This window comes from Malus sylvestris, chromosome 7 (assembly GCF_916048215.2).
Source record: "Malus sylvestris chromosome 7, drMalSylv7.2, whole genome shotgun sequence".
In the NCBI taxonomy this organism is placed as follows: domain Eukaryota; kingdom Viridiplantae; phylum Streptophyta; class Magnoliopsida; order Rosales; family Rosaceae; genus Malus; species Malus sylvestris.
Window position 1 is genome coordinate 10,716,709 of NC_062266.1, and position 24,471 is coordinate 10,741,179.

General features: G+C 36.9%; 1 protein-coding gene across 2 annotated transcripts; it reads right to left on the reverse strand.

The window, feature by feature from the left end:
- Nucleotides 1–540: 540 nt before the first annotated feature.
- LOC126629401 (chaperone protein dnaJ A6-like) lies at nucleotides 541–5,653 on the reverse strand. 2 transcript variants are annotated; one of them, XM_050299434.1, is made up of 8 exons: nucleotides 5,490–5,653; nucleotides 3,847–4,029; nucleotides 2,990–3,143; nucleotides 2,736–2,874; nucleotides 2,093–2,226; nucleotides 1,865–2,007; nucleotides 1,193–1,391; nucleotides 541–1,117 (listed from the first exon to the last, which is right to left on the reverse strand). In XM_050299434.1, the coding sequence occupies exons 2-8, from the start codon at nucleotides 4,003–4,005 to the stop codon at nucleotides 786–788; spliced, it is 1,260 nt and encodes a 419-aa protein (XP_050155391.1). In that variant the 5' UTR covers nucleotides 4,006–4,029; nucleotides 5,490–5,653; the 3' UTR covers nucleotides 541–785. The 2 variants fall into 2 exon arrangements, with proteins under 2 accessions (XP_050155391.1, XP_050155392.1); XM_050299435.1 differs by having other exon boundaries at nucleotides 3,847–4,023; nucleotides 5,490–5,639.
- Between the last annotated feature and the right edge of the window lie 18,818 nt (nucleotides 5,654–24,471).

Sequence of the window (24,471 nt, forward strand, 5' to 3'; positions counted from 1 at the left end):
AGAACATTTCTTGAAAACAATTTTTTTTAAAGACTAAAAAACTTAATTGGTTGCAATTTAAAAATTGTAAATCTTACGACTTAAACTAGACAAAAATATCTAAAAAGAGGGTCGCATGAGAGGGAGAAAGGGAGAGAGAATGAATGAAAGTAAAAGATGATTGAAGGAAAGAGAAAAAAGAGAAAGGATCGGTCGAAATAGAGAGGAAGATGACTGAAAGAAATAACTGAGAAAATGAAGAGAACGGATTGAAGGAGAGACGAAAAAGGTAAAAAAAAAAGGAGGGAGAAAGAAGAGAGAGAGAGAGAGAGAGAGAGAGAGAGTGAGAGGGGAGGAGGGAGAGAAAAGAAAGGAGAGTTTAAATTTAAAAACTCTAAAAACTATTTTTTTTTTTTTTTTAGATAATAGACTATATTTTCAGTTAGTCTCGAATTTAGTTTTTCAAGTTTTGAAGGCCTAAAACTTGAAAATTGGTTTCGAGTTTACAAAGTTAGATTCAAATAGAGTATTAAACAGGCCCTTAGCGTCCAAATTACTAACTTAGGCAATCGAAAGGCTAATGATCCATAAATAGATATATCATCAATTCAAGAGCATTATAACTCAATTCTAACATCTTAATATAACTTTATATAAAGTTTATAACAAACAGAAGAACACAGCAGGGAGAAAAAATATCGAGTGAAAATAAAATAGCAGGAACCTATAAAGATCTTAAATCAGAACTCAACTGCATATGCAGAACTATAATTTTGCCCTATAAGATGGATAAAACAGAGAGGGCCTTACTGCTGAGCACACTGCACCCGTGGCATTGACTCTTCATCATCTTCATCATCTTCATCATACGCCTCCCGATACTGCTGTCTTGGTTTACGCCTCATCTCATCCTCAATGTTGACATCATGCAAGGTGGTTTCCTCACACTTATCTAGCTCCATGTCAGTCAACTTCTTGCTATGCCTGGGGTCTAGTACTGTCTGCAACATTTGGGATTGATGAGGAGAAAGAATCCCAGAGTCTGGAAACTCTACATTGAAGTGGATGTAAAGCTTGCCCTTTATGAATGGCCTCTGGTGATGAGGCATGCCCTCATCATTGATTGCTTTCGATTGACCTGCATTGGAATATAAGTTAGATGATCCATAATGGACAAATTTAAAGCAATGAATATCAAAGCAATGAAAATTACCAGGCTTGATGACTTCTCCGGGATTTGATTTGACAAGTAGCTGCCTGCCATCAAGATGGGTCAATGCAAACTGGAACCCACAAAGAGCCTCAGTTAAATTGAGAGTGTGCTCTACGTAAAGATCATCAAACTTTCTCTTGAACTTGGCGTGGTCCTTGAGTTGCAATACAAAAACAATGTCTCCAGTAATTGTATCAGGCTGCAAACAATAAGCAACAATTAATACACAAAAATTTCATTAAAGACAAAACTTTCAAGGGAACATTGGAAATATATGGCAGGAAATTAAAATGGTCAAAGACATAATGCTGCCCTTTTAAAAGACGAGGCTTTCATAAGAACAATGAAAGTTAATGACAATATATTAAACTGGTCAAAGACATAATGCTGCCACCTCTTGAAATAGGAAAGAGATCCTCTCCGGATCTCTTCCACCAAGGCCACCAGATCAAGTGATCCGGGCCGTTGAAATTTCATCCAACGGCCAAAAATTATTATAGCTTTTAAGGGATCAAAACAGGTGGGCCGTTGGATGAAATTTCAAAGGCCCAGATCACTTGATCCGGTGGCCTTGGTTGAAGAGGTCCGGAGAGGATCTCTTTCCCTTGCAATAATGATGAAAGAATGCTCTAAGTATAAATTTACAATTCTGATTATGAAAACCTAACTTACAGCTTCATCAGCCTGTCCCTCGAACAAAATTTTCTCACCGTGCTCCATCCCTTTCTCCACGTGCACATCCATCACCTTCTTTTCTTGAGTAATCTTCTTACCTTTGCATGGTGGGCATTTATCTCTTTCACTGATGACTTCACCTGTAACAATGACAGATGTTTATAAGAATACGAAACCCATAATGCTGAAGTGAGATATGCGAAGCATGCTTTTCAGTTTAAGTACCGGAGCCTTGACATTCAGGGCAGATATGTTGCATCTGTTGAATCATGCCCAATCCAATCGACCGTGTTGTAATCTTCATTCCAGTACCTTGGCATCCATAACATCTCCCTGAGTTTCCGCTCTTCGAGCCTTTCCTGGAAACCAAGGGAAGCAGTTTAACCACCCTAGTCATCCCAAAATCCTACACAGAGAACTATTTTATCCCCAGTACTAGCAGTATCTGTTATTATTGATAAAGGAAAGGCAACTTCGCATATCTAACTGCGAGACATAGCCAAAGTACCTTACTTATCCTATAAAATGTTGGCAACTACTGTCCAGTGAAATGCCACATTTTTTTTCGTTTAACCACTGGTTCTGTCTATGCTAGCATCCTGTGTGCAATTGGGAACAGAGATTGCACAAGATGTAACAAAATGTGAGACCGTCATATTCTTTAAATATAAGAACAGCTGGAAGTTGAGAACTTAACAACCGAATCTACCCTCCCCCACCGAAAGGAAAGGAAAAAAAAAAGAAAATTGCTTCTTGTGGGTAGGAATCAGTTTGAAGCAAAAAAGATGGTAAAGAACACCACGCGATTTTGGTTAAGCCACTGCCTCAAACTAAGAACAGAAAAAACGAGTGACACATAGAGGCATACCCTTTACATTTTGTACACAAAATATTCCGAGAAAGAGAGAGTTTTTTTGTCGTGCCATTATACAAGTCCTCCAAAGAAACCTTTAAGGTATGCACCACATCTTCACCTTGCTTCTGCCTTCTTACATGTGAACGATAGCCTGCAAGATCAGAACATCCAGAAGGCAGTAATCAGCACAGAACATTTCAACAATAAAATAACAAAAAACCAAATGTAAAAGGTCAATGAGCAGAAATCGGCGGGCTAGCACTCACGGGGATTGAGAAACGTTTCAAATAAATCAAATGGATTATGTGAGGTACTACCACCTCCCGCTCCCTCCTTAAGACCATCTTCACCGTATTCGTCATAGATTTCTCTCTTTTCTGGATTACTGAGAACTTCATAAGCTTGACCTAATTCCTTGAACTGGTTCACAACCCAGCAGACTAAGGTAAAATTGAAGAGAAATAATTACAGTAAAAGGAATATCACAAGTTCAAGAGCCATGTCAATGGCATAAAAAGCAAAGCCAGTAATTATATAGAAAATATTGCTTACATATGTGATCACTCTAAAACCCCTTTTGACTTGAATGTACCATTATTAAAATCATACACTGCAAAACTAATGGAACAGAAGACTGAGAGTGCATAAGTTCGTAATCAGAGCAACTCTACTGACATAATAAGTTTTTAAAGCTTTGATCTCAACAAACACATCAAAAACTTTTAGATATGACAGTCAAAAGAAATTGTTCAAAAATCTATCACAACAATGTGTCCATCCCAGAAACCAGTAAACAATTTTCAAGGAGGGTGGCTAATGGTTGCTTATTAAAAAGAAGGTAATGGAGCATCATTTTCCAAAAAAAAGGCTTTGAGTAAAGGTCGTCTAATTTTTTAAGGCTTTCGCTATATCACATCCATTTACAAACATTTCAAAATGTCAAGCCTTGCGTACCTGACACAAATCCCATGAAAGTGGTCAAGGGCATAATTTAGTACCAAAGAACGGGCACTTAATAGGGCACTTTTAGTTCCACAAACAGTATCCAATAGTGCCTCCGCATGGAAATATGTCACATGTACATGGTGCATAAAATAAAGAAAGAGGAAGGGTTTTGACCCACCTTCTCAGGATCTCCACCTTTGTCTGGATGATTCTTGATAGCAGCTTTCTTATATGCCTTCTTGAGCTCGTCTGCACTTGCACTTTTAGGCACACCAAGAACCCCATAATATTTGGTGTTATCACTCTTCCTTGCAGCATGGCCAAAGCCGCCAAACATGATTGAAGCACGTAAATACTGCAGCTACAGCAGTAGGAGAAAATTTGAGAATTAAAACTCCACAAAATATTTAAGTATCAACTCAAAATTGGGAATTATAGTATGTACAGGAATTCAGAATAAGTAGCTGAAAATGGTACCAACTAGATGGAACAAATAAAAGAATATAGATAGCCAGACATGCATACTATTAGAGATGTACATAGAAACGCCAGATGTATATGGGATGAGAGCCAGAATACAGGTGAGTTCATTTCCCAGTCAAAAACAAATTTACACTCACCCCTACCTCCCAACAGTCACCCTACTAAATTTTGGAGCTTCAGTCACCAATATCATAATTCATAAAGCTCAGTCACTTGCACAATCTCAAAGTTTGCTTTTACTAAATCAAGTAATAAAGCAGTTCAAAAACACATGAATGTGCATCCAGCTCCATGATGGAAAAAATTTGCACACCACCTTGTTGCATCCCTTTTTTATGTCCCGTATTTCCACTTGAAGTTTCTAGCAAAAACTCTTGACCCACTACCCATTTAGTGAATCTACTACTGAATATACAAGGTTTATTATTTTGCCTAAAAAGCAGTTTCGATATTTTTATTACGTATCTATGAAACAATACTAGAAATTAGAAGATAACTTTCTACAGCCCAATGAACAAGTACACCCTCAAGAATTAATATCAAGCACCAGGAGGCTTCATACTAGTAAAAAAAAGGTCGTACCCAGTGCATAAGGCTTCATACTAGTGTTATCGTTTAAACCTCGCTTATGAAATAAACAGAGTTTAACTTTAGCACTGTCCTTGACTAAAGTATTGAGGTGTGCGAGACAATGGCGATTTGGTCAAGTTATAGACGCTAGTCACACTACATATAAGCTACAGTTCAATACTTGATTAAGTTCACCCTTAACCAATTATTTTCAAAATCTAACCTATAAATAACAACTTGATTGTTCTCCCAATTACCTGATAAAAACACATCTTCGACGTACTTTCGAAGCTGTGAGTTATTAAATTCCGCTGTAAACCACTCCGATGAACTCTTTTTGCACCAAATTAACTAACTAGATTAACATCATAACTTTACCAAAATCCGCCTATAAAAATGCAGCCCAGAAGGACCCAATAATAAATTGAAAATCAAGAACCCAATAACCGATTATCCTCAAGCAACAGAGAAAGCATAAATCCTATACCAAATTAGAGTTCTACACAACCGTAATTGGACTTTGAATAATCTTAAATATATATATCAAAACTTTAATAACTCTCATATGCAATTGATCATCTTGCATAAAATTTTAAATAAAAATTAAATTAAATTACCACAAAATTAAAATACCAACCACATGTGAATCTACAAAGTCAAATTCAGTAAAAAAAAAAAAGTGAAAAAAATTAACTTCAGCAGCTCAGATCAAAGAGCAATGAGAAAATCTATAAACTTTACAGAAAATTGAGAGAGGGAGAGAGATACCTTCAGCTAGGTTTAGATTTTAGAGAGAGAAAGTTTCAGTCTTTGAGGAGCAAAGAGAGAAGAGAGAGGAGGGTTCCCTCTTCACAAAGGACTAATCCTATCGTTGACGGCTATAAGAATGGGGGAGGGGAAATTGCTATTTCCACACTTGGATGTTTCTTGCTAGTCGCCAAAATGTGGCTGGAAATAGCATTTCCATCGAGAAAGGGAAAGGGCGCCGGGAAGTAGTTTAAAGTTACTTGCAGGTCATGTGGTAGGTTTTCTAGTAGCAGATTGGCCCACGTCAGCGGAGCCACGCGACACTGAGTTTCGCTAGGTTTAAGGACTGAGATGTTGGCAGATCTCAGCCGTTAATTTTGACCATCTGACGGTCGAGGATGGGGAGTCGGCGTTTCGGTTGTGTGAAAAGGGACAAGACAAAAAATGCCTGGCCGCCATCAGTCTTGTCTTGGCCGTGTTTTGAGTTTGACTTCTCTGGGGCGGCTACGACGTCGTTCTGTTTTTTGTTAATTATATATATATATATATATATATATATATATATTTTTTTTTTTTTTTTAAGTTATCGGTCATTCAAATAACTTATTTTGCGCGCTTAACTTTTTGTGTTAAAAAAATAATTACACTTACAGTTAGGAGCAGTACTAATAACAACTCTTTTAAAAATTTCTGTTTAAGCGTTGATTAATTTTTAGGACGTTTAAAAATTAAGAATAGCAATTAGATCTACTTAAGCGCTGGTTTAGTTTGCTTAAATCCGCCTAGACATCGCTTAAGTCATAATTCTCATTTCGGCAGAAAATAAACAACTTTCATTTTGCAATTATTTTTTTAATAAATTGTAAAAGACTTATTGAATACTTTGGTACACTTATTTCATTATAATCTGGTTCTCCATTTTTTCTTTATGTTATAATATTTTCTAATATATATGTCATTCAATATTTCAATTTATATATTCCAATACAAATTATGTATTTTTTAAGTATAAACATGCACTTATTTGTACGATATATAACAAGTTTACCTAAATCCTCCTAGTCCGCCTAGGCCCAATTAGCCACCCAGGTGCTAGGCCGCAATTTACCACCCGACTAGCTCCTACCATATTTTAAAACCTTACTAATAACAACATCTTTTTTAAATACAAAAAAAAAAAATAGATGCGAATTAAATAATAAAAGTATAAAAAAAAAATATTTTAACTACTTGAAATACAAACACTTCTTAGAAGCTTGAAATCACAACCTCCCCATCGAAAAGATTATTCTTTTTGTTGGTTCCATAATGACAAAAATACAAGCTACTCAAAGCGAACAAAATTAGTGTATAGTTCAAATACAAATAACTATTAACTCTCTGTTTACGTAGCGAGTGCATATGTAGAGTGAGTTGTATGTATTTGGCATGGCTGATTGACCGATCTTTGATTTGGTCCGATCGATATCACCACCCTATAGAGAACTTGAATCGTGGAAGTTTTGCCAAATACTCATGCTCTCCTTATCATTTCATATAAAATAAGGCCTCAATTTATCTGCCTGCACAGGGTCTTCGAAGTCAATGGACTGGCCCTGGTATTACTTAATACAAAGTTGGAAACTCTTCAACCCTGGTACTTTCAAGTACGTGAGATTAAGCTAGTGAACGGGATTGGTCTATGACAATTATATGAGAACTAAGAAATTTTAGTTAAGAAAATTTAGGTTATAATCCAGAAACAATTTTTCTCCTTTAGAGCAAGTCCACCCTAAAAACTTTGCGCTAGCACCCAACGCATTTATCCACTCAAGTGAACAGTAATAGACCCCAGTGAACAGTAATAGGCCAAAGCATCTCTACCCCTTAAAAAATGCGCTAGCACCCAGTCTAAAAATGCACTGGCACAAATGATCTCCACCCCTACAAAATGTGTTGACACCCAGCCCATTTAAAATATTTTATATCTTTTTCAAAAGAATAAATAAAAAAAATAGTTTTATTTTCGGATAAGATTTTTAACCAATTTCGGATAAAATTTAAAATAAACTTAAAAAAAACACACTAAAATAAAATTACATAATTCTGAAATGTGGTGTAAGGTGGAAGATGAGGACTAGGTATTTATAGAAAAAAAAATAATTTTTTTTTAAAATTCTGTATTTTTTAATAATTTTTTTGTATTTTTAATAAATTTTAATTTAGTTAATTAATCTGGACCGTTGGATTTGAAAAATATTCAAATCCAAGAGCTAAGGAGCTGCCACGTGGCCAATGATCATAATTCTGACCGTTGGGCGTTTGTATTTTAATTTTTTTTTGGGGGGAAAAATATGGACCGTTGATCTGTGATCTGACGGTCCATCTTAAAACTCAAATTTAAATTTTTTTTACCGTTGGAAATCCAACGGCACTGAGGAGGGCCACGTAGCTCTAATCCGGGTGAACACAAGTGGGCTGACAAGCGGGCCCCGCCTCCTGCACCCTTGTCTCTTACTCACGCCCAGTCGCGAGTGTGCTGCACGCGCCAGCCAAATAGGCCGGGCTCTGGGTCTGTTCGAAATGGGTTGGTCTGTTGCCTGGCTTGGGCTGGGTGCTAGGTTGTTTTGTGGGCTGGAGCAGATTGACAGGGTGCTGGGCTGATTTTTGGACAGGGTGCTGGGCAATTTTGAGTCCGGTGGAACTGCTCTTAATGGTTTGACTTAAAATTTTAGGCCGAAATTATTCAAGATTAAATTTTAGCCTTATTTTTTATTTAACTTTTAAAAAATAAAAAATAAATTTATGTATCTTAATTTATTGTTATGAACATTTTAATTTAAAAATATTTAAAATCTAATAAATAATGAAAAATAACTAAATCTATCTCATTCTTACACATATGCAGCACATAAAAGAACATGGAAAACCATACAACCTATTCTATTGTTAAACACAAATGCATAAGTGGGTAGAAAGAAAAAAAGAAGAAGTGTTTGACGAAAATGGATTTTGTTAAATGTTTGAACAAATATATAGGTATTTATAGAGTTTATGGGTGAATTTAATTTGAATAAATTTTTAATTGTTTTTTTAAGAAACGACGATATATTAATATTCCAATAGATGTTACATTAAATCTTGGATAAGGAGGTCCTGAATAGGTAAGGAGGATCCTCAAACCATACTACCTCATTGCCAATTGAAATAGCAAACTGAGCTAATCTATGGACTATCCCATTACAGGTTCGAGGGACATGCACAAACTGAGTTTAGTTGTTGGTTTTAATTTTGGGTGTTTAGGTCGTCTTTTCACCAACCGTTAGATTTAATATATTTGTAAATTAGATATTTTTTTTATAAAAAAAAAAAAGAAAAATTGAATCTAGACCATTGGTTGAACCAACCATCCAACCATGTGGCCCATCTGATAAAAAAAAAAGTTATTGGTCTTTCCGCAAGTGACCGACAACATTCTAGCCACTAATCTTAGCTTATTTTCTTGGGCCCAATAATCAGTTTCAACCCAAAATTTCTTTTTAGCCCAATGTATGGAGAAGTTTTGGACAAGTTTAAAACTTAAATTTTGAATTTTAAACCAACCATTAATGTTGGTCTAGTGTTAATATATTTTTATATATAAAAAAGAAGAAGACAGATTTGAAAATTTTTACGTTCTATAGTAACCATTACTTGCTATGCATCAGAAATTTCTCGTTCTTTAATGAGTACGTTTTTCTGGTAAAATTTGTTTGACAATATTAGGCAACAAGTTAAACTCAAACCCATATATACTACCAAATATGAGGACCCATTACTTGCCTGCATCTTTGTATTGTATGGAGAATTCAACAAATATAATCGTTGGCTAATTTATAATATAGAAAACTTCGTAATTTATGGAAAAACTTGAAAATTATGGAAGAGCTTTAACAGAGCCAAACTACAGAAATTGAATGTGTTCTTATCCAAGCCAACCCATAAGACTATAATAGGGTTTCTATAACTAGCAAGGCGAAAAAGGTTTTATATACAACTCATCATTAGAACTCATATGTCTTTAAAAAGTAGGGACTTGATTATACATTTTTAAGGATTTAAATGCACATAACCAAGGGCATTGAAAATAAGAAACTAGTTGACATGCATATATATAAGAAGTGAATTCAAAATAATAATTTTTTTGTTGAGAAAAAAATGCAATTTATTCATTAAAAAAAGTACAATATATTTTTATATTGTTCATTCATTTTAACGCGCGTTATACAAATTGGTACGAAAATCACACAAGTTCATAAGTGGAACTATAACGGAACTTACAGTACAACTAAATATTAATGACAATATGAAAAAAAAATAACGCTCATCGGAATCAGATACAACATATATATATATAGATTTTGCCAACTAAACCAATGCTCGTCAGTACTTCATGGAACGTCCGTAAAAATTAGGGCAAAAGACTGTTTACTACCCTCATGTTTCGTGATTTTCAACATTTAGTACATCAATTTTTTTTCGTCCCAGAGTCATACCTAAAGTGTAAATTTTGGGACAGTCTCATACATCCGTTAGTCAAACTGTTAAGTCTCCCGTTAACTGTGACGTGACGCCCATGTGGACAATGACTCGGCGCCAAGTGGGTCGCCACGTGGGTCCACGTGGATTTTGTTTTTTTTTTTTTAGATAAGGGATTTTGGTAGTATTAAATTTTTTTTTCCCACCAAAAACTTTTGAAAAAAAATCTTTTTTTTTTCTTTTCCTTCTTCTTCCTCGGGGGGCCGAACTGGTTCCTCATTTTTTTTTTCTTCTTCCTCCTCCTCCTCCTCCTTCTTCTTCTTCTGGGTTTTGGGGATTGGGTTTTACTTCTTCTTCTTCCTCCGAATCTGGGTTGCAGATTCGGTTTTTTTTTTTTTTTTTTCCTAGGGGGAACGAACTGGGTTCCTCATTTTTTTTTCCTTCTTCTTCCTCCTCCTCCTCCTCCTTCTTCTTCTTCTTCTGGGTTGCAGATTCAGTTTTTTTTTTTTCTTCTTCTTCCTCCTTCTTCTGGGTTTTTTTTTGTTCTTCTTCTGGGTTGTGCTGGGAGGTCGAGGGAGCGGACGACGGGGGAAGAGGAGGGAGGGAGAGGTTGGCGCCGTCGGACTCAAACACCGGAGGGTTCAGGTGCGCGTGGTGAGATTGGTGTCGGAAATGGCGGAGCTTGATAAAATTGGGTGGTGGGTGTCTTGATAAAATTGGGGGATGAAATGGGTTATGCTGTGTGGGTATCAGGGAAATGAAGGGTGTCGGTGGGTAGGGGGTAGAGGGTGGGGAAGACGAAGGGGAACTGGGAGGGTGGGATTTGGGGAAGACGAAGGGGTGGATGAAGGGAGGGTGGGCACGGGTGGGATTTGGGGAAGAAGGGGTTTTTTATTTATTTATTTATTTTATTTATAAATTATTTAAATTAATTAAATTTATTTTATAAATAATTTATTTTTAATTTCCATGACATATGGCGCCCAGTCATTATCCACATGGGCGCCACGTCATCACTTAACTGGAAACTTAACAATTTGACTAACGGATGTATGAGACTGTCCCAAAATTTACACTTTAGGTATGACTTTGGAATGAAAAAAAATTGATGTACTAAATGTTGAAAACCACGAAACATGAGGGTAGTAAACAGTCTTTTGCCCTAAAAATTATATACATTATACGACATTCTTTTACTATAGTATTTTTTTATACGTGAGATTAGGTCAATCTCGTTGTATGAGAATGGAAAAACACAATAACAGTGCTATATGGTATGGTGGCCATTAATTCATGTGAGACCTTTATACTAGTACTATGACTCTCTGCACGTACGTACAATTCAGAAACGTAGAAGTAAACTTAATTCTAGAAAAACCCATCATAATTAACAAAATAGAACACTAAGTACCCTTTCAAAGGAGTAGAATTCCATCAATCAGCAAAACTAGATACACATATCCCTCGTTTCTGATGTATATCTTTAAACAATACACCTCTACACAACTCATCCTAGCCTGCCTTCAAAGACTAAACATTCACTTCCATATAAACAAACCCTAGTTCTTGAGTATATAGTCATACATTGTATCCTCATCCTTCGTATATAGACATTCACCGCAACCTGTCTCCTTCCCATTTCCCTCCCAAAGAACCACAGCCACACAAGTCCCTCTCTCTCTTTCTCATTCATTACCCTTTCCATTAATATGGAACCAAAGGAGGCTGTCTGTTCTATTGGGGCTGAGGTTGAGTGCCAAGATATCACTTCTGATCCAAGGACCGTCCTAACGACATCCTCTGGAGAGGGAACAAGTGCTGGGGTGGTGAGAAATGATCAGGCTGAGTTACCGGATCAAACTGATGCTCCACTCCGTAGCAACCTGAATCCGTTCGCCGAGGAATGGCACCCCATTCTGAACATGGCACCTGAAGAAGACAGGTGCTGTTTCTTCACGTTTTCGAACGGGTACCCTCTCACTGAGAGGCAGATTATCAACTTTTTCACTGAGTAAGTATTATTGTATTATTCTTAATATTTGTCTTCTAAAGAATCATTTCATGTACAATCTTTTTCTTTTTTTTCAATCATATACAATATTTTTGAATTTAGAAACATTTAATTGGTTTTATCTTTTTGTTTTGTCGGAAAATTTGATTTGTGTTTATAACTCTAGTAGTTGTTCTTTATTTGTGTGGGAAACCCTCTAGTGGTTGTTATACATACATTTATTTTATATGGGAATTTTGTGTAAGAAAATTTGATTCATATTGTTTGTTGACCATGATGATTGTATCGATATCGTTAGTGGATTAAATTAATAGTTAGGGAACATAATCGATGGAGATTGGACTGGCAGCAAAGTGCATAATTTTGTAATGAATATTTACATATAATAAACCCGTATAATTTAATCCAAAGTTTTGTTTTTATTTTTTTTTATTTTAAAGAAAAAGTTTGATTTTTTTCATTCATTGTTTGTCGATTAGCCAGGTAGGAAAATTGTTTCATAGATTTATTTCAAAGGAATTTATAGAAATAATTCACGGGTTTCTTTTGCAAGAAAAGATTCATTGTTTGTTGACTACGATAATTATAGTAGAAAGACCAACGTATTTAAATGAAGAAGATAATTAGCATTCCTTATCACGACACGTGTAAAAAGAAATCATAGAATAATTCATAGGTTGGTTTGAGTAGAAAATATCGGTCATCACGTGGCTCACAAATTTGATATTATTTTGCAGGCAATATGGAGGATGGTGCGTTGAGAGGGTGTACATTCATCGGCCAGAGACGAGGGAAGAGAAGCCGCCACTATTTGGAAGGATTGTGTTCCGTTCAGTTCTGATGACGGAGATAGTTCTTGGTGGGGAAGAAGAAGTTAAGTTTAGGATCGACCGAAGGCCCCTTTGGTGCAAGAGGTTTGACAAGGAGAGGGTTCGCCGTCCAATTTACAATTAGTTAACATCTTTAATTAATTTCCAAACTTTCATATATGCATTGCATGAGTACTCATTGAATAGTTTATTCCGATGAATGACGGCATTCATGTTTTTTTTATATATCCTTACGCCATAACTGTAGTAATATTTCAAGAATTGGGGGTTATAGACTTGGTTTTAATATGAATGGAGACTCGCTGTGATATCTATATGCTAGCTATAAGTGGGCAAATGGGTCCTGGACCCGCGGGTCGGGACGGGTTGGGGCAAGTTCAGCCGGATACAGGGCGGGTCCATGTAATGGCAGGGCGGGGTGGGTCCAAATATCTAAAAATCCGGGTACCCGTTCCGGACCGTATCCATAGACTTAGGACGATCAAGTGGTGGGAAGGAGGAAGATACCCAATACAGTTGAGAGGAGCTGTGGGATGGAGCTGTTGAGTCAGACTCTCCTCTCAACTCTCGGACTTGTTTCTCGATCGTGTTCCTAGGCCAGCTCAATCCGTTCTTCTTCGTCTTCATCATGAGATTGTGGCTTGTGTAGTTGTGCTGCTCGTGGTTGACTCTGACTCGATACCTCCATCCCTCAGCCTCTTTCAAATGTCTTGGATATCTTCCTCTTGACCAGTCCATCTATGTTCCAAATCTTCAAAAAAAAGTATTTAATTTTAGGGATTTAGAATTGAAATAAATTAGGGTTTTCTAGATTTAGGGATTTTGGGTAATGAAGCAGTAGACAAATTTTGAGGGAACTGCTCCTCAATCTGAGATCTCAATCTGTAAGACCTGGGTGGAAATTGCTTCTCTGCGTGTGTCTATTTTCATTGATGTTTCACTTGCACTTGCATGCGAGTTTGCGAAATGCTCTCTGGGTTTTGTGCATGGTGTTTACAACAATAACTAGTTTTACTTCTTTTTTTGTATTTTCCATTGTCTTGTTTGTTCATTTAATTATTGTTTATCTGCTGTTCAATTTTGGTCCTCAATTTTGATTTGCAGCACACTCTTGAAGTCCATGATATAGAAACCCAAACAAGGAGGTTTCTTCCTTTTTTTTTCTTTCCTTTGCCCAACAATTTAACTCTTTAAAATACAATACTAATACAACAATAAAAAAACTATTTGAGAAAAGAGAGAAAATTGAACATAAGTTTTCTATTTCCATGCTAACCTCATCCTGTTAATGTGACTTGTTCAAAATTTGAATTGAGATCGACTGGCAAGAAAGGAACAGGTGATTCATTTCATCCATTTAACATAACAACAATGGAGTATAGAGTCACAGACCTCTAGTTTCTGCAATCTGTACAAAAATGTAAAAAAAAAAAACCAAAACTGGACTCGTGGACCCTTAGGAATCGGCCCATTTCAGATGGGCTCGATTAGGTCCTGTTCCTAAGCTTTTTTTATTATCCAACCCGGCCCGTCCTGTGCAATTTTCACATCAACCATAACCACATAATAAACGCATACACGAGAGATGGGAACTCTGTTTGCTCGAAGAGTAATAAATAATGGGCCTATCAATTAAAATAACCCTGAAACAGTCATTTAGTCTTAATTTATCCCATAAAATTGGTTTTGTTTCACTTTTCTCCCTAAAGTAGATATTTTCAATTTCTTTTGGTCTCACTTCACTCCATTTCATTAAAAAATTGTTAAAATCAAGGGTATTTTAGACATTTTACTGTTTACAAATCTATTTACCTCTAAACTACACACTAAACCAATCTCAATTCCATGTGTGACAACTCCAATTCAAACTCATGACTTTTGGGCCTTTTTAAAAATAATTTCTTCAACAAATTGAAAAATTCCGAGCAACAAAGTCATTATATCAACCAAAATAAGGGTTACATTTTTGTTCTTATAGTCATTTCACTTGTAAGGCATGCATCCATGTATTGGCTTGAAATTTTGCACTTGAAAGACACTCATTACAACAGAAAGGAAACATGATTAGTCTATTTCATAATATTTTTATTATTGAAATTGGCCTAACCACAAGTTTCACCCATCAAAATATGATCTCAGATCAGTTGCACAAAATATAATCTAAAAAAAAACCATTAAGCTAACCTGTCTAAATACTTCCCAAACGAAAAGAAAAAAAAAATCATTTGAAGCAAATATGCACAGTTTGCAACCAAAAGTTTTACATTGTTGAGTCACTGACTCTACCAAGCATGAGCTTGTTCAAAAGGTGTTTGTACTTATTGTGGTTGAGAATGAGCTTGTGGGCAACAAATATTACTTGGCTTTTAGTGTGTGAAGCACAAAATACTTTAGGTTAAGCTTGTGAATCAAACAACTTATACTTCTCCCTGTGACCGGAATTTATCATAATGCCCTCGGCATGAAGGAAATTTGCATATTCAACTTGAGCAACAAAAGCGAATGTTTCATCAGTGTCAACACCTTCAAGTTGAGAGTAACTTTGAGTAATACATCTGACCATATTTGTGGTTACATTTCTTGACCCAATAGACTTGTTGATGAATATCCATTTAGTGCCGGTAAAATTGATGATTGATGGGTGATTAGCAAAAGATCAGACAACATTTCATTCAAGATGATTTGGCTTTTCCTGCACAGGTGATTAGTCCATATTCTGATTAAAGTAGGAAGACCAGATTAGATTCCTTTAGTGTAACATTGTACTTAGTGAGAAATTTATGTGAAGTGTTAGATTTCTCTTTCAAAACTCACACCTAGGTGAACAAAGAGTAGTCATCCACAATTAGTATAATGTACTTGTTCCCATTAATAGATAGAAGTTAGAATTAGACCAACAAGATTCATGTGTACTACTTGAAAAGAGGCATGGATGTTCTAAAGTTAGACCATTCTTGTGGGCTACCTTAGTTTTTTCCCCCAATAATCATGATCTACAAACACAAAAGTCAAAGATAGAATGATGTGGCAACCCCCTAACAACTTTTTTTCTTGAATATTCTTTGTAGATCCTTGAAGTTCACTTGACCAAGTCGTCTATAATACAACACACTTGTTTCATCAATTGAATGGCTGAACTTTGAAAATTTACCAAATTTAGAAGCATCAAAGATGTAGCACTTGCCTTTAGACCTTGGAAAGACAAGTATATTCTTTCCATTTAAATCAACAATCTGGCAACCTCTTTTGGAGAAACTCACTTCATCACCCACTTCGTCACGCAACTGACTAATACTGATTAGGCATGACTTCAATCCATCCACCTAGCTGACATTTTTTAGCTGAGGAAGATCAGGAATATTGACAACACCCTTTTCAGTTAATTAAGACTTGCCCTCAAAACCAAACACAACGTCACCACAATTAAAGGGAGCAAGAGACAATAAGGCATCTTTGTCTCGGGTCATATGATGAGAACACCCACTGTCAAGATGTCACATATTCAGTTTGGTAATTGAAGGTGCGTTGAGGAATACAAGACATTTATCAGGTAATTTCTTGATCCATTTAGCACTTGGCTTCACATGATTCAAACTAGATGACTAAACAAGTTGTGAAATTTTGTTAGCTTCAATGACCAGTTGATCAACCTAACCTTTCAAGGTGACATTCTTTCCAGTTTGAAGCATCCAATATTTTGGAAGAATATGACCCACTTCATCATAGTGATGACATGTAAGAAGGAATCTATTTAGCAAGTTTTCTTGAGATTTCTTCATGTCCAGAACATGGGCTTCAAGAGTAGCAACAACATTATCAATCACTTCACTATCATCATAGAATGGTTCATATACTGTTAATTATTTGACATGATCTTCGAGAGTGACATCATTTTCAACCAATTCCTTTCTGTTCAGATGATAAATCATTTGACCTTTTAATAGTTTTAGCTTTTTGATCCCCTTGGAAAACAACATCCATCCCATTTTTTTCAGTCTATATCTTCTATATCCAGAGTAAAACAAAATCAACAACAATCAAACCTGAGTAACCAAGAAGATTTGAAACTTTTCACTTCAAGCAGTGTAAACTGTTCCATGGTGTGATTCCACCCAATAACATTAACTCTAGAGATCACTCTATGTGTATCCAAAGCAAACTCTAATACTAATTGAAATTGTGTATAAGGCGGAATATCTTGCAAATAAAAATTTAAACTTTGCACAGTAGACTAGTCAAATGAGCTAGTCAACTAGTTACAAGTTACTCAGTGATATAAAGTGCAGTTGCATAAACAAACCCTAATTGACCAATATGTTTAACTAATCAGAGTATACCCAGATTAGTTTCACAAAAATAGTTCCTAAACTTGAACATGTTTACATATTTGTTCATTATGCAAATAGCAATGATAAAGCAATTATGAATTAAAGTATGTTGGATTGACTAGTCAAGCTCACCAGTCAACTAAGTACAGATTCGTCAGTGAATCAAACGTAAATCTATGACTCAAACTTGGTTCACAACAAGTTCTCCTAGTCAACAACAATTCAATTCATTCCTCATAATATGCAGTGTAAACTTAGTCTTTAACACATATCAAATTACAATATATAGGATGCATGAAACATATGCAAGTAAATAAGATATGTGGACAAGTTTAAGAGATAAAGAACGCAAGAATTTTTGGTTTGGGAAACCTATCTTTGGGTTAAAAAATCGAGGACTCACCATTGAGTCCAACACACTAGTGTAAACAAGATTCTTAAAAAATACCATGCAAAGCTCAATTCCTAGACCTAGTCTACGGAGCAACTTTGCCTTTGTGCAACCTTGCGTTACACAAGACAAATTACTTTATTATTTACAAAGTGGGAGCTCTTCTTGAGCTCTTCACCTTGTGGCACTGAAATGGAGTTGTCTCTAATCTTCATAAGATGACAACTCTTCCTGAACTCTTCACCTTGAAGAACTTGACCACCAAATTAACATGAAACAATGCTACCTAATATGCAATGATTGGGTGTTTGATGCATGCACATGGTTTTATGGCTAGGGTTTCAATGAAGAACACAAGAGGTAGCTCAAAGCTAAAAACTCTCTTTTCAAAAAATGTAAACTTCATAGCCAAAACAAATGAACATATAGATATGATTTAAGCAAGCAATTTCAAAGATAGATTTATAAATATTTAATGAAGAACATTACCCATAAAAATGCTTGATGCGCCTAGGAGCTATGAGATGGAGATGAAAAATAAAGCTCTTATAATTTTTCCAATCTCATCTCCAAACACAAATGAACCCTAGATTTAGCTTTTAAAGAGGGCTTGATGTTCAAGCAAGAAATGGGACAAAAAATCCATGTGTCATGTGCAAAGATCTAGGGTTAATAAGCCATTTTTAAGGAAAAGCTGTCAGATGGCCCATGTGGGTTGTCTTAATGTGTATGCCCAGCTCGTGTGAAAGCAGCGAGAAGTTTTAAAGAGATAGAACCATTAGACATAATGTACTGGAAATAATGGCATGAAATGCATATGAATGAACAAATCTTTGATGAAAGAAGTTAAGCTCTTGAAATGATATCTCCAGCAACATTATCCCAAAAGTAGCATTTTAACCCTAAATCTAACTAGAGCATGTGCGGTATAATTTACAACATTTGACAAGGGATGCCAAACAATAAAACTAGACTTCACACGCATTTGTTCAAATATCAAGGAGTGCACAATGACTTTTTGGAGTGCCAGTAACAACTCTCATACATATACAAAAGATAATGGCCTTGTTTGGTAGCTGACCTACCAGTATACCTGATAATTTCTTGCACGACCTGTTAACACAAGACGTAAACGACACAAAAATAACGGGTTTTGGGTCAACACGATAACTAATCGGGTCATTATCGTAAGAACCCGTTGATTAGTTTTGTTATAAACTTCTTATTTAAGTGTGATTGTGTAAATACTATATTAGATTTTATTCTAGTTATTCTTTCCTATTAGGACTTGTATTCCTTAGAGGAGAAGAATTCTTCCTTTATTACTATAAATAAAGACACTGAATAAGGGGAATAACAAAATCATCTACACAACCCTACAAACACATCTTTATCTTTATTCTCTCTTTGTGCCGCCGGCCTACTCTCCCCTGTCAGATTAAAATAAGCCATAACACGTTATCAGTACGCTCATAGCGTTACGCTTAGGAATTTGACGTGGAAGTTTTCTGCATCAAACAAGTTCATCAATATCATAACGTAATCAGGTTCTGTCAAAACAACGATTTTTGTCTTGATATTTTTGCAGCCTTGATAGCATGAACATTCACCATAATGCATGACCCAACTTTACGTTTTTCGAATTTTAGATTCTTCATAAATTGTGTATGCATTATATCCATAATTGTTGAATTATGTGAATTGATATTGCCATGAATTGCATCATATATCTGCTCATGCAAAAAATTATATGTTGAATATGCATTGAATTATTTTGGGAATTAAGAAAAAAAAAATTAAAATTAGGGTTTATCACAAAACCCATCTCGTCACAATCCCATTTTGCGAGCCGCTGGCTCTCAAGCTGCACCGCATCGAGCCACCAACACTAGGCCCTCAACTTGTGTGGTTGAGGCGAGCCATGAGGGCCGGAGCCATTGGCTCCTGGTTTGAAATCTAGAAAACACCTGATGCCTTCCATGGCATACTCTCATTCACAAGTGGCCCTGCAGCCCAACCTTGACCTTAGGTCACCATCATAACAGCCAAAAGTTCGTCCATTGATGTCGATTGACAGAGATTCCTTTGAATCTCATTGGATTTTTTGAAATTTTGATTCAGTTTTTTTAGGGTTTCTAAAACATTAAGAGTTTCCACCTTCCATCCACCCTTATGGGTCACTGACGAACCCACGGTTCTTTTGCCGTGATTTTTGTGCCACGACACAACCGCCTAAAAAGGTGGCTCGGGTTTTCTTCTTCGGTGACGTTCACCCAACTCGCACTGGGGTGTCTAGATCATGAACTCAAGCCCACTTGGGCTTAGCCTGTTCTCGGTGACACATTAGCCTTTTGGGCTTTGGAGCTTCCCTCGGCCCAACACCGACACTCTTTGGCCATAGTGTTCTCGTGCCTCGCGCAATAGAGGAACCCATCCCTGCATAGCTGTCTTGGTTCCCATACTCTGTGTCGCACTTGATCCCAACCTATTGATGGTGCATCGGTTTACCTTGTCTGCGTTGCACTGGATCCCAGCCCATGCACTGGTGTACTCGTGTACAAATCGCACCAGATCAGAGCCTTTTCTAGGCCTATGCTTTTGGGCTTGCGCCTGCAGCCCATTTATTTTGTGGTGCTGGGCCTGCCTGCATGTTAGGCTCGAGCCCAACCCAGCTCAATTTTTGGGCCTGGGCCACACAATCCAATCTGCTCAGCCCATATGTGACCTTTATGTCCTTGTTTTTGGGCCCCAAGCTTAATTGTTTATTATTTTTAGACAATTTGGGTTTCATAATTTTTCACCCACACTTTAATTTTGGCCCGAAGTCCAAATAATTCAATTATAATTCTAGACCTGAAAATCTATTTGCATATTTTTCTTGTTTCATATTTTTGAATATATTTGTGTTTGTTTGCAGGAACATATGAACCTGAAGTTCATAATTCTTTTGCAACCTAAAGTTTCTAGAAACATGCCTTGTTTGAAAACTTGAAGTTTTCCTTAAAAATGTCACCTATGAAAACTCAAAGTTTTTTCATGTATATTTAAACCAATACACGTCTATTAGAACCTGAATGTTCTCCTCCTATGTGAATGGATTGATTTTTTTCCATTTATTTTGTGACAGGGACATATCGAATTTGAACAAACTCAACTTCACCACTTTAAAGGTCTATGGAAGAAATTACCTCAAGTGGGTCCAAGATATGAAGCTCCCCTTCACTGCAAAGAATTTGTGTCCCGCCATTGAAGATGAGACGGCAACCTGGTTGGCGAAGCTGAGAAAGCCACTACCATGATCTTTATCTGAAGACACATTCATGATGCACTATAAATCGAGTACCTTGCTGAGGAAGATCCACGAGCACTTTGGGTTACTTTGGCTGATCGATTTGATCACCAAAATGACATCTTCTTGCCTGAAGCAAGACATGATTGGCAACATCTGCGCTTCCAAGACTTTAAGTCCGTGAATGAATATAATTTTGAAGTTTGTCGAATCTGATCACTTCTCAAGTTTTGTAACGAGAACTTGACTGAAGAAGATCTTCTAGAGAAAACCTATTCAACCTTCTCTATTACCAATATTGTCTTGGAGCAACAATATAGGGCTTAGAAGTTCACTAAGTTTTCGGATTTGATCTCTGTTTTACTTCTTGCTAAAAAGCAGAGTCAACTATTGATGAAAAATATCAAACTCGGCCTATTGGGGCGATTGTTGTGCCTGTAGCACATTATAGCACAAACCAACGCCCAAAAGGCCAACATAGGCATGGTAAGGGCGGCCAGAAGCCACCATGTCAAGGTTAACAGAGCCAAGGCCCATCTAAGGGAAGAAATTGAGCCTAGAAGCACCCTAACTGGCTCCTAAGCCCTAAACTTCAAAAATAAGGGCAAAGCACCTGAAACTATAGATGTAGACATGTGCTACTGCAGTGGTTCAAAGGACCATTGGTCCCATGTTTGCTGTGCTCCCCAGAAGATTGTAGCTAAAATCCATCTCGTCGTAAGAAGTTTTAATTAAACTTTGTGCAAGTGGCTGAACCGGAAAGTACAAGGATGGAGGTTTCTGACTTTCAAGAGGCTATTACCTTTATGGAAGATTAGAATCTTAGACATAAACTATTTTTAGTTGCATTTTAGAACACCTGGGGTCGAATTCCACCTAGTGGCCAAACCCTTTTTGTTTTTTGGTTCAAGTTTGAACAACTTCCTTTATGTTTGGATTTTTTTTGGTGATTTGTTTTTGGGTATTAAGTTTTTTTTTTTAATTACCATCCTTGAATACTTAAATTATTTTGAATGGATATTTTTTTTTCAAATTTTATGCATGTGACCGATTCAAATTATTTTTTGTTTCTAGGTATGACTAGTGGGAAAGTTAGTTATCTGGCAGATAGTGCAACCACACATAGTGAACGCATCTATTTCACTAACTTCATAACTAAGAATGCACATCTGACAACCCAGAGAGGCTCATCCAACTTGATCGAAAGATACGGTAAGATATGTATAATGTTGTCCCAATGGTACAATCTTGACCATTGATGATGTACTTTATTCTTCACAATCTGGAAGAACGTTGTTGAGTTTCAAAGACATTAGAGATAATAATTACCACGCTGAAACTTATGTAGAAAATGGAGTTGAATTTATATGCATCACTTCCTACGAATATGGCCGAAGTGTATTATAGAGATGATGAAACGTATCCCGAGTAATCTGTATACTACGACCATACGCCCTATAGAAAGCCATTATGTGGCCAGCTCTAGGACTGCGCATGAAGTTGCACTTTGCCATGATTGTTTGGGACACCCTGGATGAACAGCATGGGCCGTTTCCCTAAATCATCACATGGGCATCCACTAACCCAAAGTTTAGGTTCGATTCAAGGAATCACATGTCAAACCTACTCCATGGAAAAGCTTATTATTAGGCCTTCTGATGACAAGATTCGTTCGAATCATCATATTTTTCTACAAAGGGTTCAATGGGACATTTATGGACCGATTCACACTCTCTGCGGACCATTTAGATATTTTATAGTTTCGATTGACGCTTCCACACGGTGGTCATACATGTGCTTGTTGTCCACAAAGAATGCTACATTCTTTAAACTGTTGGCTCAGGTTATCAAGCTCAAGGCTCACCACCCTGATTATCCGATCAAATCTATTCAATTGAATAATGCTGGAGAATTCACATCTAAAACTTTTGATGACCATTGCATGTCAGTTGGGGTTGAAGTTTAACGTCTAGTACCCCATGTTCACACCTAGAATGGCCTGGCATAGGCATTCGTTAAGCGTTTACAAATGATTGCTCGATCGTTGGTCATATGTACCAAGCTCCCGATTGCTGCTTAGGGCTTTGCAATATGGCACGCAGCCATATTGGTCTACCTGAGGCCTGTTGTGACCTAACTATATAGCGCATTTCAGTTGGTTACTAGTTACGAACCCGACATATAGCATCTGCGCGTCTTTTGGTTGTGCCGATTTCCCCGTCCTTACGTACAAAAATGGGGCCTCAGCGAAGGATGAGAATCTATGTTAGAAATGATTCTCCTTCAATTATTCGTTACTTAGAACCTTTGACAGGCGATCTGTTTACCACTCATTTCATGGATTGTCACTTCTTTGAGATAGTCTTCATGTCGTTAGGGGGAGATAAGAATGTCACCGTTCCTGAAGAACGATACAAATTATCTTGGACGACTCCCACTTTGTCTCATTTAGATCCCCACGCCATTCAATCTGAAACTGAAGTGCATCGCATATTAGATCTTCAGAGCATAGCTTAAAGCATGCCATATGTTTTCACGGATCTAGTGCGAGTGACAAGATCACATATTTCAACTGCGAATGTGCCTGCAAAGATGGATGTACCAAATGTACGACGGAAGCCCGAGACACCACCTTGGTCGATCCATGTACATTAGCAGCTAGCCAATCCTCTGCCTCTATAGAAAAACTTGGCAGACCACTTAGTTCAAACGATTCACACCCCCAGAAGAGGAAACCCACGACACAGGCTCCTCTTGAGCCTACTGTGAATCCGACTGTCACCTACTTATGAGGAAATTCTAGATTACAAAAGCATCATTGAATAGACGAATCCACCTCCTGAGAATCGTGATATTTCGGTCCATTGTGCTAGCTTAGATGAAGTTTGGTGTAGAAATGAGATAATCATCGACAATGCATTAGCATATGTAATACCTACTGAGATCATGTTAAGCGATGACATTGAACCCCATTATGTTGATGAATGTCGATGTAGAAATGATTGGTTAAATTGGAAACAAGCAATCTAAGTTGAACTCGATTCGCTTGCGAAACGTAAGATGTTTAGACTTGTAGCTCCTACTTCTCTACATGTAAAGCTCGTTGGCTACAAATGGGTTTTCGCTCGGAAGCGTAATGAGAATAACGAAATTATGCATTACAAAACTCGTCTTGTTGCTCAAGGCTTCTCACAATGACCTAGGATTGACTATGACGAAACTTATTCACATGTTATGGATATGATTACTTTTGGTTACCTTATCAGTTTGGTAGTTTCAAAAAAACTGAGTATGCAGCTGATGGACGTACTAACTGCATATCTCTATGATAATCTTGATATGGAAATTTATATGAAAGTTTCTGAATGACTTACATTGACTAGATCAAATATTTCCAAACCTTGAAACACGCTCTCAATTCGGCTGTGGTGTTTACTCTTCGGTTTAAAGCAATCCGGAAGAACATGGTATAACCGTTTGAGTAAGTATTTGACTAGTTAGGGATATGTGAACAACAAATGGTGCCCTTGTGTGTTCATTAAGAAGTCACATTTCGATTTTGTGACAACATGAACTTCATCAGAACTCCTTAAGAGCTCGAGAGAACTGCCGCACACTTAAAGTCGGAATTTGAGATGAAAGATCTAAGAAAGACTC

Coding starts and splice junctions, on each gene's coding strand:
- LOC126629401 (XM_050299434.1), bottom strand. CDS start 4,005: ATGTTTGGCGGCTTTGGCCATGCTGCAAGGAAGAGTGATAACACCAAA. Junction 2,227..2,735: donor TTGTGTACAAAATGTAAAGG/GTATGCCTCTAT, acceptor CTTGGTTTCCAG/GAAAGGCTCGAAGAGCGGAA. Junction 1,118..1,192: donor CGGAGAAGTCATCAAGCCTG/GTAATTTTCATT, acceptor ATTCCAATGCAG/GTCAATCGAAAGCAATCAAT.